The 14,029-nt window shown below is 37.4% G+C and overlaps 1 protein-coding gene across 4 annotated transcripts in view; it reads left to right on the top strand.

Annotated features, from left to right (window-relative positions):
- LOC126972800 (putative inorganic phosphate cotransporter) overlaps positions 1 to 14,029 on the top strand; it is a 91,158-nt gene that overhangs the window by 61,824 nt on the left and 15,305 nt on the right. Inside the window, exons 2-7 of one of the 4 annotated variants that reach the window (XM_050819863.1) lie at positions 1,352 to 1,599; positions 5,922 to 6,101; positions 6,721 to 6,859; positions 10,278 to 10,495; positions 11,816 to 11,965; positions 12,985 to 13,117. The exons of 2 other annotated variants lie outside the window; for them this stretch is intronic. In XM_050819863.1, coding sequence (XP_050675820.1) covers positions 1,352 to 1,599; positions 5,922 to 6,101; positions 6,721 to 6,859; positions 10,278 to 10,495; positions 11,816 to 11,965; positions 12,985 to 13,117 — 1,068 coding nt within the window. The remainder of the gene's footprint in view (positions 1 to 1,351; positions 1,600 to 5,921; positions 6,102 to 6,720; positions 6,860 to 10,277; positions 10,496 to 11,815; positions 11,966 to 12,984; positions 13,118 to 14,029) is intronic. One more of the 4 variants, XM_050819862.1, reaches the window with a different exon arrangement.

The raw sequence follows: 14,029 nt of genomic DNA, 5'->3' as shown, positions 1-14,029 counted from the left end.
CAAGGGTAGGATGCGAAAAAGGAACGCATCCTATCCCAATCTGCTGACTTGTAGTGCCAAACGTGGCGGGTCGCTGGTGGTCTGCGACGTTGGCGTCGGATAGGCACTACACTCCTGACCAGGCAATGGTCGGACGTTCCGAGAGGGGCGTCGACAGAGACCTGGTAACCATCGGGATGTGTAGTCAGCAGAAGATCTAATAAGGACGGCATGTGGCTATCCACATCCGGGAGCCGCGTCGGCGACTCAACCAATTGGGACAGACCATACGCCAATGCAAAATTATGCGCAGATCGCCCTGCGTAGTCTGTGGTTCGTGATCCAAGCCATTCGGCATTGTGCCCGTTGAAATCACCCAAGACTACGATTTCAGCGGAGGGGATCTGAGCAAGCACGTCATCAAATGCCGCTTGAACGCAGCACATGAGGTGATCCGTTTCTGCGTTACCACTATGGGACCTGAAGACACACGCATAGATGCGGACGCGGTCCTCTAAATCTACGCGGAGCCAGAGAGTGGACAGGCCCCTACCCTCAAAATTGCCGAGACGGCGACAGCAGATATCCTCCCTAACGTACACACATACCCCGGCATGAGGCATGAAATTATGCTCAATTTTGTACCCGGGGTACGTTAAATATGACGTATCGCTAGGTCGAGATATCTGCGTCTCCGTAAGGAAACACAAGGCCGGCTGCGCCATCTCAAGGTGGTGGTGGACGGCGTTGAAGTTGGAGTGAATTCCCCGGATGTTACAAAAGTCCACATTAAGCGTGGAGCGGGGTGCCGTGGTGTTGCTGCCCTGTTTGTCCTGTGACATACGCGGTACTGTGCCCTCCCCAGAATACGAGGGGCAGCCCGAGCGCGAATGCTCGGGGAGGGATTCTCCGGCTCTACAAGAGCCGGTACCCTCCTGGGGTAATTTCTTTTTTAGGACCGCTCTCATATTTTGTTGGGGGGGGGGGGGAAAGGTCGGGGGGAATGGCCTCCGGTCCTCGACACTAACCTATGCGAAACATAGCGGCACTAGGCCGCTACTTCACGCCGGTATTCTGTGCGAGTGTGGTAAGTAACCCGGACGAGTCTGGCCCGATTGTGCTGACGTCATAAGACAGCAGCGTGACTCTCCCACTTTCAAAAAGCCCGTAGTCGCCTCTTACGACACCCTTGGACCTGGGACTACCCTATTCTTTTTACGCCCCGGGGCAGCACAGGGCAAAGTCTATGTAAGTGTATAACTTCTTCTATACACAGCCAGTCTACTTCCAGTTCAGTTTAGGGCTTACAAAAGGCTTGGGCACCTAGTACCCTAAAAGCGTACTAACATATTATATTACCTCTCTTTTTCAGAGAAAACTCAAGATCCACCCAAATATGGATATGGCGTTCGACACGTACAATGCATTTTAATGTTTATGTCCTATGCCATTGGATATGTGGCAAGAGCTCACATGGGAGTAACCATAGTGGCGATGACGAATAGAGTAACTTCAGATAATACTCAGATTATCGACACCGGACCGTTGAATAACACACGTGAAATAAACGACTCGAGTGGCTTTGTTGCAATTGAAAATCATGAAAGCGGTATATACAGGGTAAGAATTTATTTATTAAGTTTCACTGTATTAATGATTTTTTTATGAAAATCAGGGACGAGATGAGCAGAACGTTCAGCTTATCGTACCCATTGCAGTACAGTGCAACTCAGGATTCTTGAAAAACCCAAAAATTCTGAGCGGCACTACAATTGCGCTCGTCACCTTGAGACATAAGATGTTAAGTCTCATTTGCCCAGTAATTTCACAAGCTACGGCGCCCTTCAGATACAGAGCACATAACTGCTTCACGGCAGAAATAGGCGCCGTTGTGGTTACCCATAATCTAAATCTAATCCTTTCTGTGCAAAGGAGCCTCCCACTGGTGATGATGAGTGTGCTGAGGATTTGTAGTACTGGAAAAATAATAATTTTATATGTTAAAATATATTGATTATCCTCCTTATTCATAATGGTCCGCTAACTTTAAACAGCTGCTAAGGAGGGATTTTTCTCATCCTGACTTAGGTCAATAGAAGAAGACAGAGTGAGAGTTAGCAATGCTTTAAGTTAGCAGACTATTATGAATAAGGGGGTAAAAGTTAAAGAATAAGCGGCCAAGTGCGAGTCGCACTCGCCTATGAAGGGTTCCGTAGCAGCAAGTAACATACTATAAAAGTTCTTGTTACTAACTTTGATCGATGCTTTAACAATAGTGCATTTAAAAAAACCTACTCACTAGATCTCGTTAAAACAATATTCGGTGGAAGTTTAGGTACAAGGTAATATACATCAGATATACCAATTCGAAACATCAATATTATTTTTGAAGACCTATCCATAGATATCACCCCACATGTATGCGTTTGATGAAAAAAAAATTAGAGTTTCAGTTCTTAGTATGGAGAACCCTCAAAATTTATTGTTTTTTTTTTTCTATTTTTGTATGAAAATCTGAATGCGCTTAACAGAATACATTTACTTACCAATTTTCAACAGTATGGTTCTCATAGTTTCGGAAAAAAGTGGCTGTGACATACAGACGGACAGACATGACGAATCTATATGGGTTCCGTTTTTTGTCATTTGGCTAGGGAACCCGAAGAACTGTCGTTATCATAAGCATACAGTCATAATTCTTAGGATTACTTGTAAATGGTAGCTTTATATCATGTTAAAGAATTCATTTCATTTATAAAAGTTTAGCATATTATCAAATGTAATGGGAATGGGAAGACTACTCAAGCAATCTGTAAGTACAATATTAATATTCATAACATTAATATAAAAATTGGCCGTGAGAGTGAAAGAAGTAAGAAATTAATAATTACTAATAACAAGTTACTATTTTCTTTGAATATAATATTCGTATGAAATAATTCTTAGATTAAGGATTGGTCTCAGCAGGGCACTAACTAAGAACAATAGCTTTTTTATTAAGGCAACTATTATATGCTTGTGTGCGTTGCATGTCGACACTCAGTGGCATCTTTCAAATTTTGTAACATACGCTTCGTGTTATTTTATATTGAAAATAAAATACAAAATAATTACTGATGATATTTGTGATCCCACTGTCTTTTTTTATTTCTTGTAGTATTTATTATTTTAAGAAAGTTTTACTACGCAACCTGTCATTTTAGTTTCAATTATTAGCAAAATTTAAGAGAACATGTGGCACGTCAACGTCACACATTGTTCTAAGCTGGGTCGAGTTGCCGCATCTAGCTTGAGCGCAGCGGAGAGCAATCCTAAATCTAAGGAAATATTTATAATATTTTATTTATTAATATTTAGCTACTTTGGGTTGGTTGCACAGTTTATATAACCACATCGGTAAACATAACACATGATAACTGTATCAATGGTTAACCTAAAGATATAACAACGAAATGTTCATCTGAGTCCTGCCGCCGAATTCCACCTTCGCACGACACGCCACAAGGTAGAATATCTTCCCCACCATCTTGATGTGTGGCGGTCCTCCACAGTGCGGTTTTCAAGGAGCTTTCTTCCACGTACTACAAAGCTGTGGAATGAGCTTCCTTGTGCGGTGCTTCCGTGACGATACGACATGGGTACCTTCAAAAATAGCGCGTACACCTTCTTTAAGGGCCGGCAACGCTCTGGTGTTGCAAGAGAATGTGGGCGGCGGTGATCACTTAACACAAGGTGACCCGTTTTTTTGTCCTCCTTTTTCCATAAACAATAATGTTTGTGGACTGCGGACAAAGATAGATGTTTTTATGGTATGATCGATTAATGTATTTATGGTTTTAACTGAATCTTGTATTAACGGTATATTTTTGCAACAGGTTTGTACAGTTTTCAATCAAATTTAAATCAAATACTATTATTCCAACTCACAACCGTCAACTCAAAGTATTGTCAATTCAAGTCAATCTATTCTCTACTTACGTTTATATCTAAGATAAACGTATGATGAAGCTTTACAATATCGCTTAAGTCTATTAATATATTAATTTAAATAAAAAACAATCATACAGTCACAGATTAAAAAGTATACTTTTTATTAATCTAATCATACAGTTAACTGAATTAAAATAAAGTCACACATAAATGCCGATAAGAGCTATGTCCTTACAGATTATCTTTTGTGAAGTTCAGAACCCTTCCCCTGTTCGATTTTTCGATTCTCATGAAAGGTATGGCAAAATAATACCATTATTTAATATAGAAGTAAGACTCTACTAACCTTAAACCGATATATTATTAGGTGTTTAAATCTTAACAAAATATTACTAAATAGTTAGAGTTAGCGCGACACAGTAACTGCTGATGCTTAAGAGAGATCAAAATATTGATATTTACATTAGTTTGACCACTTTTGGTAACGGGGTACAACGACTGATGTTATTTCTTGACCAATTTTTATCTACACCCATGCCTTAAATCCTCTATTAAAGATTCTAAAACAATTAGCTTATTGCCAACATTAAAACACCCAATGTCCTAATAACCATTACATCATCCAAACGAGTGTTGTAATGTTGTACTGAATTTCATAAAAACACTCCTTTGTTTTTTTTCGATCCCTTCATGTACAAAGAGTTTCAACAGACAGCCATATTCTTATTGCTCGATGCGTGGTATCCGTATGAATTTCAAAAGAAGAATAATTCGTTTACGCGTGTTCCACACTACCAGAACGTCACGCGCCGTAAAAGAACGTAGGTTATTCGAATTTTTCTTCTATATTTTTAATGTTTTGTTTACAAAAAATGAGCGATTCCAGTTTTGACAGCACACCGCCAGATATTTTAAACGCTGCAAAAGAGCATAATATTCAAGTGAATTTTAATAATTGCACTATACAAAAGGTAAAGTACTAGTAAAATAAATAATTATTTCACTAAAATATATAATCAATAATAGATGATATTAGGTTACTACTAGGACTGGCTGTTTTAATTTTAGCAGTAAGCTAACTGTTTCAGAATCTTTTGTGTCGATAAAGTCTGGTATGCAACTGTTTATAATTAGATATTAAAACACTCATGCTATTATCACACTCGGCTTCGCTTCGTATGATAAACCCACATTCGTGTTTTAATGCATAACAGTTGCATAAATAACTATATTATAATAATGGAGACAATAATAATTGACGCACTTTGAAATGCAAATAATCGAGCTCCAAATGGGTCGAGTGTAATTGGCATGCGGTGCGCGTGCGGTCGAGATCGGGCGCTGGGCGAGCGCCGAGCAGGCAGTCAGGGAAGAACCATCGAGCAATGCAGTTGTGTTGCACGCGCATGCCGGGAACACCACTTTCTTAATACTGTTTGTGAATTGTAGCTACTTTTACGATCGTTACGTGTTGTAAGACTGTTTTTTAATTGCTGTTGTCTTAAATGCCCACAAAAATGGAGAACCACGAGGATCCTGACCATATGACCGGCCCTGACCCGTTATATAATCTATACTAATATTATAAAGCTGCAGTGTTTGTTTGTTTGTTTGTTTGTTTGTTTGTTTGTTTGTTTGTTTGTTTGAACGCGCTAATCTCTGGTACTACTGGTCCGATTTGAATGATTCTTTCAGTGTTGGGTAGTCCATTTATCGAGGAAGTCTATAGGCTATATTTTTTTTTCAAAATTAGGGATCCGTAATAAAATTGCTATTTTGTAACACAAGGTGTAAAATCGAAAACCTATTTTGCGTGCGCTCCAAAACTATTGACAATAGAACAAAATGATGTACAGGCAACATTATTATTATATAGGCAATATTATATTACTTATAAAATTATCGCGTGAATTATACTTTATATGGCAAAACAACGTTTGCCGGGTCAGCTAGTATATATATATCCAAACCCATCTGTAAACAATTCTAAATAGAATTAAGTGTTGTTTTAGACATATGACTGGCCAAAATCGACACAGGAGATGGTTCTCACGTCATTCTTTGTGGGATACTCGATAATGACATTCCTGAGCTCCATGATAAGTCAGAGATATGGCGGCAAACTGCCACTGCAGATAGCATTGTTCGTGAACGGAGTCGCTTCCATCATCTCTCCGTGGGCCGTAGCATGGGTAAGCATTTTGTATATTATGAAGTCTATTATGACAACTTCTATAAAAAACCACATTTTCCCACCCATGCATTTATGAAAACGGTGTACATAACTCTTTGTTTTATCACCTATAACTTTTCTGTCACGATGCAATTAATATATTCTTAAGAAATTTGTTATGTTTTTATGTGATTACCCTCACTTCTAGGGTTAATACACGAATAAAATTTTAAAACAAAATTTTATGAACGATGCGAGTATCGAACCCACAACCTCTCGCGTTTCTCTCGTGCGGGTGCTCTTCCAACTGAGCTAACCGTTCGAGTGACGTATCGTCATAAAATCTTGTATGCTTTGTTGAACTCTCAGTTTGTGGCTTCATCTACATGTTCTACTTTACAGTTGATAACCTGCTCAACCCCAATATTTGCAAATTAGGAAATTTACTTGAGATGTCGCTTGCAAATCTAAACAATTTAAATTGATTGATTTTATGACGCTACGTCACTCGAACGGTTAGCTCATTTGGAAGAGCACTCGTACGGAACGCGAGAGGTCGTGGGTTCGAGTCCCGCATCGTTCATAAAACGTTATTTTCAAATTTTATTTGAGTAATATATTTTTGTCTATTGGAACAGGGAGGGTGGAAGATGCTTTGTGTGTGTCGCATATTCCAAGGACTCTCTCAGGGAGGACTGCTGCCAGGTGCACTCACATTATTAGCAAATTGGATCCCGGTCAGTGAGAGAGCCTCCCTGAGCAGCTATGTGTACTCAGGTTTGTCGAAATTCTCTTAAAACTAAAATAACATTCATGGTTATTACCTTAAGTTATTACTATCTGAAACCTATAAATTATTATATCTTAATAGCATTGAGTTATGTATTCATGGCAATTAATTCAAAATGTAGATGCAATATTTTTATTTTTATGAACTCAGATTAATAACAGAAATCTTTGTGAATTGTAACCCAGCTACGTCACCTATTTATCACCTTGCACACAATATAAACATTTCTTCCAAGTTATCTTGGCATCACAATCAAGTATTTGTGATTCAGTAAAAGTTTAAGTTTGAAATGAGTATCATTGTAAAAGTTTAATATGACAATTATAAGGGGTAATTTTAATAGTAAAGTAGGAGAATAATCAGAAGAAAAAAATAAATCATAGGCCCGAAAAGCTATAGCAATAGGAATGACAATCTTAACAGATTAATCAATTTTGCTTTCGAATTCAATCTTACGATCAAAAATTATACACTATTTAAGAAAATGGACGTGGGCCTCCCCTACTAAAACGAATGAAGTATAATGAAATTAATATTATTCTTACAAATCGGTAAACCGAGCAATCCAGTATGTGGACGTCATCATACTTTAACTTTAGATCTGATGATAGAGTTCTAAGAGCAACTATTAAAAACTATAGAAAAAAGATCCAAGTATATTAAAAAGAATATTGCTACTGATTTCGGAGAATGAATTTGACGATTTTGATAAGACACTTAAACAAGAGGACAATAAGAAGAATATAATTAAATTCAAGGATAATTTAATTAGAAAGAAAGGAAAAAGAAATAACAAATAACATTGGAGACGAAACATTGACAATATTTGTTAAGATAAAAAATCTGTTAGCTGATGACAAATGAAAAACAAAATTCAGAACATAATTAAAAGAATAAACGAAAGTTATAAAATATAAAAGAAAAGTTGCTACTTAACAATATATTTTAGAAATTAAAATCAGCTTCTACAGCTCTTTGCACGAAGATCTAGAAACAGAAACAACAGATTGTTATTACAGAAAGCCACAGTTAGAAGAACAAGTACCACCTATCTTAATTGAACGTTATTTAACTGAAGTGGAAAGACCTCAGATCTCAAAAAGACGATAAATCTCGACGGTGTGGATAACATATGTAATGAAGTGATAAAAGGATCTCAAATGAAAACAACTACAGTAATAACAAACCTTAATAATGAAATAATGGAGACAGAACAAATACCAAACCAATGGACTGAAAACTTAATTACATTGCTACATAAAAAGAGAGACAATTAATTGAACCCTATAGAACAATCAGCATACAAACCAACTTGTACAAAATATTTTACAAATTATTTTGAATTGAACTACAACAACATTAGATTAGTCTCAGCCAATAGAACAAGGCGGTTTTGTTGGTTGGACCATAATTATATTATATATTATAGTTATTAATCCTCTTATATATTATAGTGTAAAAACTTGTAGAGAGATGTAATGAATATAACCAACCATATTATTAAAGATTCGTTGATTACAGCAAACTTAGTACTTACTTCGACTCTCTCTAGACCGCACTAAGAATACAAGGAATTAAAAGCAAATATATAAATTTAATAAAATAAATTTATAAAGACAATAGTGCAAGGCTAAAATTGGAAAGAGTAGGACGAGAATTTATGATCAACAATGGTTTGAGACAAGGAGATAGACCACACTGTAAATGAATTAAAATGGCGATAGACAGGACATACCATGAGATGCAATATAGAAAAATGGACAATAGATTTTATATTACATTACATTGGAAGATGATATTTTCTAAAAAGTGTCTGAACCAAATTGGAGACGAGCTGCTTTGGATAGATCACAATTGAAAAATCTGGAAGAGGCCTATGTCGGAAGACAAGCGAACAATATTGAGGATTAATAATGTCACTTAGACTAGAATATTATATAAGTCATATTATGAATTAGATTAGAATAATACTAAGATTATACGTGAGTAACACTTAAAATGTTTTGAACTGGCCAGTTAGAAACATTGCTAATGAAAACTTTGTTAAAATTTCAATTTTAGAACTCTTTGGCAACCTAATGCCATGCCGCTGCATTCATTTGTCATTTGTTTTTGTGAATTGGCGGCAACCCCAAAACTCTTGTTACACACGTGAAAATGAACTTAACGCGAGAAAATTTTCGATCAATGATTTATTATGACTTTCGTTGTGGGCTTATTCAACAACAAATCTGTGACAGGCTGCGATTAGCATTTCTTAATGAAGCCCCATCTCGTGCCACTATTGACAATTGGTTTAACGAGTTTAAGCGTGGACGTAGCAATCTCAATGATGATCCGCATGAGGGATGTCCTTTAACAGCTACTACTGAAGATACCATCAGTGCTGTGCGACCCATGATAGATAAGAGAGTGACCTATCAGGAGATACGGGCAAGCCTAGGCAAGAGTCAAGACCAAAAAATATTACACGAACATTTAGGCGTCCGGAAGCTTTGAACCAGATGGATTCCCCATACTTTAACCGACGACCAGAAACACTTTCGCATGGACTGGTGTCGCCAAATGTTAGATAAGTGCAACGGCGTTGACTCAAATGCTGTATTTGACATCGTCACAGGTGATGAAAGCTGGATATATTGCTAAGAACCCGAAACGTAAAGACAATCAGCTCAGTGGATGTTTCCCTTCAAGGATCGGCCAACTAAGGTAAAGAAAGAAAGAAGTCAAGGAAAAAAGATTATTGCCTCATTCTTTGGTCCGAAAGGTCATTTCGCGACAGTTGTGCTAGAAAATGGAAGGACAGTTACTGCAGACTGGTATGTCAATCGCTGTTTGCCTGGTGTCTTTAAAAAAAAATCGAGTCGACAGCAGCGTCCTCGAAGCAGGATCCTCCTTCACCACGACAATGCTTCAGCGCACTCCGCAAAACGGACTGTTGAATATATGACTATGGCAGGTGTCGGGATCATGAGTCATCCACCATAAAGTCCTGACCTGGCACCCTGCGACTTTTACTTATTCCCAACCACTAAAGATAAAATTCGAGGTATTCGCGACAGAATAGTCCGAATGCGACGATGTGTAGAGAGGAACGGAGATTACTTCGAAAAACAATAAAAGTATTGGCAACTTTCTACATTAAGCCGTTTTTCATTTTCTAAACATTTTCAGTGCTACCTAGGTATATATTGTACTTATCTTTACAATATTTGGAAGGAATTAATTTAATTATTCAAAAGATTTACTTTATCACTTGTCACCGTATTCATTTGGAATTTATCTCGTTGATTACTTCAGTCAGTTCTTTAATCGCTTGTACGTTAGGTGATACAAATTCGTGTAAGTTCTTGTTCCATACATAAACGTTTGGACATAGTTACATGGCATCTTTTTTGTTTTCAGGATCGGGTCTCGGTACAGTGGTTGCATTCCAGCTGAGCGGAGTTCTTGCCTACAGCCGCTGGCAATGGCCATCAACGTTCTGGATGGTTGGTGTCATCTGCTTGATTGGTTTTGCTGTGGTAACAATATTTAGTGCAGCAACTCCCGCCGATCATAAACGAATTTCTGAAGCAGAAAAGAATTACATAATGGGCAACCACGGCGACGGAACCCAGACGGTAAGAGTATGAGACACAATAGTTTTTGAAGTGAATACTTTTTTAGATGTATCAAGCATTTTATTTAGTGTAATTAAATGAGACTTTGCTGTTGCTTTGTTGTTTGTAAGCCCGAGTTGTCTATGGTAGCGTCAGAAGTCAGAGATGAATTTACCAGAGTCATTTATATTATACAGTTATAATTAATTTTTGTAAAAGTTATTAGTTTCCAAACATGATATAGAACAAAACATAGTAAAACGTATTATTATCCTCGCTTTGATAAAGTATTATGTCTTGTGTTCATAAGCACACACTGTTTTTCAATCAGAAGGGCGTCTACAGAGAATTGCGAGAACAATTGAGCTGTCGGGTCATGTCTTTATGGCAGGTGACCAGCACTAGTCACACTTTCTTGCAACACCAGAGAAATGACAAATCACTCTTATCAATGTGATTGTAGTTCTTCACAGATCTAGCTAATTTGTAGACAATTTTGAGACCCAAGATTTTTATTTTAGTATGCGTAGGGACCTAACCTACCTTATTTTTTTTTAGTTTTTTTTTTTATTTATTTATTTATCATATTACATATACCGATATAAAACTAGGTCAAATTAGCATCTAAAAAAAACCACAAAGGTTAACAACTAATGCTAATAACACTTAATAATACGTCACAACTCAACAACAACTTATGCTATAAATTAAATGAACACAGTGAAAATAAGTGTTAGTAAGTGAAGTGAACGCTCCTTTTGTAAATATATTAAATTAAAAAAAAATAGTAGTGTAGTAATACTCAAGTGTATTAATAATACTCATGTTTTATTTAAAATATACATTACTAGGTTTTAATTACGCCCACAACATATTTTCAAATATATTATGAATATCTATATCGACAAGTCATGCTTTTACGATATTGGTGTATCTCAGGGGCGTGCATATCATGGCATAGGCAATTACGCAGTGTCTACCTTGTTATGAACGTAAATAAATAAAGCACTAGTGTTAAAGTAAATTTGGATCTGTTATTTTATCACCAAAGTTCAATTGAATACCCACTCATAAAAATGTTCTTATGTTAGATACTAAATACCTACTGTAAGCAATCTTTGCTTATTCCAAGGCTCAACTACGATTACTAAGATCCACAGTGCGAATCTTGCTAGAAAACCAATGCACGCCCCTGGACTATATCTAGACCAATATTAACCTACAACAATCTTGGTGTGCTGTATAATATGAGTTATTTGCACAATTTCGTATTATAAGTCTAGTAATAGCGATTTTAATTATAATAAGCGTTAGTTTTTAATGTTGAAATGTTTATTTCAGAAACCAAATATTCCTTGGAAGTTAATATTGTCATCAAAAGCAGTATTGGCCACGTTTTTGACCCACATCGGTTGCGCTACCTGCTACGTTTTCTTGTTCATGCAAGTACCCACATATATGTACGCAATACTCAAAGTGAACATTAAAGAAGTAAGTATAAGCCTTATTCGATATCTGTCGTATGGCTGATTTCATCAACGCCTCCAGGAATTTTCATATTAAGGAGTTCTATTTAATATTTATGCATTGACTAATGGAACTTTCGTGAAATCAGCCACTAAAGTATTGAAGTATTTCTGTCGGAATAGTTTCTCAATTATACTCGATTTATATCGATGGAACTGCTATTTGGTTTGTTGAAAGAAATTACACATAAGAGCAGAGTGTGCTTTTTGCAAGCTGGCTATTTCACACTATTTTCTAAATTTAATCAGTGTTCAAATTTTACTTAGTTTAATGGAGTAGAATAGATCGGATGACCACTTAGTTACTATTGTCACCGATCCTTAGAACGAGCTGCCTCTAACAACTGGGTAACAAAGGACACAGCGGTTCGTTGGGGAACGATGCAGCGGATGAACTTGCAAGGCGGGGGTCGGAAACGCAAGTGGCTGGCCCAGGGCCAGTCCTGCCGCTACCCTTCAGCCAAATGCAGTCATGGATACGCTCTCTCACCAACAACCTAAATGGAACCCGATGGACAAATTTCTCAGGCTGCAGACAGTCGAAAGAGGCGATTGCTGCACTATCGCCCAAACTGACACGTCGACTTATTAGCCTAAACAGACATGACATCCGAATTATGGTCGGCACCCTAACGGGTCACACATCACTGAACAAACACCTATTTACAATCGGCGTTACGGACAGTCCTAAGTGCAGGGGCTGTCTAACCGAAGATGAAACGGTCACTCACGTAATCCTGGAATGTGCTGGGGTGGCCAACCAACGGGCACAAACCTTAGTAAATACAAGGTCGCTCCAGGAAGTCTGCGAACACCCCAGGAGTGTTCTGAACTTCTGGAAGGAGCTGGGCTGGTTGGAATGACTGGCCAACACTGCACGCAAAATGGACCCAATTAAGTGGTCTAATTGCGGAAACAGGAGCCCCTTACCAATACCAATACCAATAGTTACTATTGTCTGAAAAATTATGATTTTTGTTTCAGAGCGGAGTCTTAGCGTCGTTGCCGTACATTTCCTTCATTGTTTGTTGTACCATGTTTGGTTGCGTCTCTGATTTCCTCACCAACAGGAAAATTATTAAGATGAAAAATGTTAGAAGATTGACTAATACATTAGGTAAAACTATTAAATATATTATTATTTTGTAAAATGTATGCCATCAATAAAACAACTTGTAACAAACCATAGAACAGATAAAAGACATATAAAACCAAGCCACGCAACTCAGTTTTTCTACCGTAAAAAATTCGGAGATCCATGTAATACCAAGTCGGTCAATTTATTCAGTCCCTACTTAAGGGTGATTCTCTCTTAACTAATTCCAGATTTAGCTAACCAAACAACCTTTTATAGTGACCATATCAATGTTAAAAATATGTTTTATGTTAATTAATTCGGAGTTTTAGTTTCATCCACGACAATTTATGGGGGGTCGATCTGAACTGCTTCGAGAAAAAACTGCGGTACCCGCATAATATTTATGAGAAAGTCTGATATAAAAATGTTCTAATATTCGTTACTACTTTCTCATCTCTCGTCTGTTGTACACCAATATTTAATCCAATTTATGACCTCGCGCAACGCAGAGCTGTTCTTTCTTGGAAATCTTTCTTCTTCTTGGATAAAATTTTTGGAAATTCAATAGTATGTGAATTGATGTGTGAGGCCCGATCACTGGGCACTGCGTAGACGTCATTTACAGGTATTTAATGTCTTCTACCACATTTATTATTGGTATTGTTCCAAGAGCTACTTAGTACTGAAACGATAATGAATGTCACGCACTGAAATATTATCATACATATAATCATGAATGATCTTCCTTCAGCTGTCTTCTCAGATCATCATATTATGGATCTTTAAGATAAATTTATGGTATACGAGTATTCATTGTCGCTCAGAGGGGAATGGAGAGGGCTATGCTCGGAGTTATTCCTGCGAGATTGAATCAGATAGTTCGACGAACAGATGGCCGTTGGTAGTAAAGCCTCGAATGGTAGCCACGTACTGGAAGACGTATTGGTAGGG

This window comes from Leptidea sinapis, chromosome 27, assembly GCF_905404315.1.
Source record: "Leptidea sinapis chromosome 27, ilLepSina1.1, whole genome shotgun sequence".
Lineage (NCBI taxonomy): Eukaryota > Metazoa > Arthropoda > Insecta > Lepidoptera > Pieridae > Leptidea > Leptidea sinapis.
Note: the sequence above shows the minus strand (reverse complement) of the source record. Positions and strands in the feature narration are given on the sequence as shown.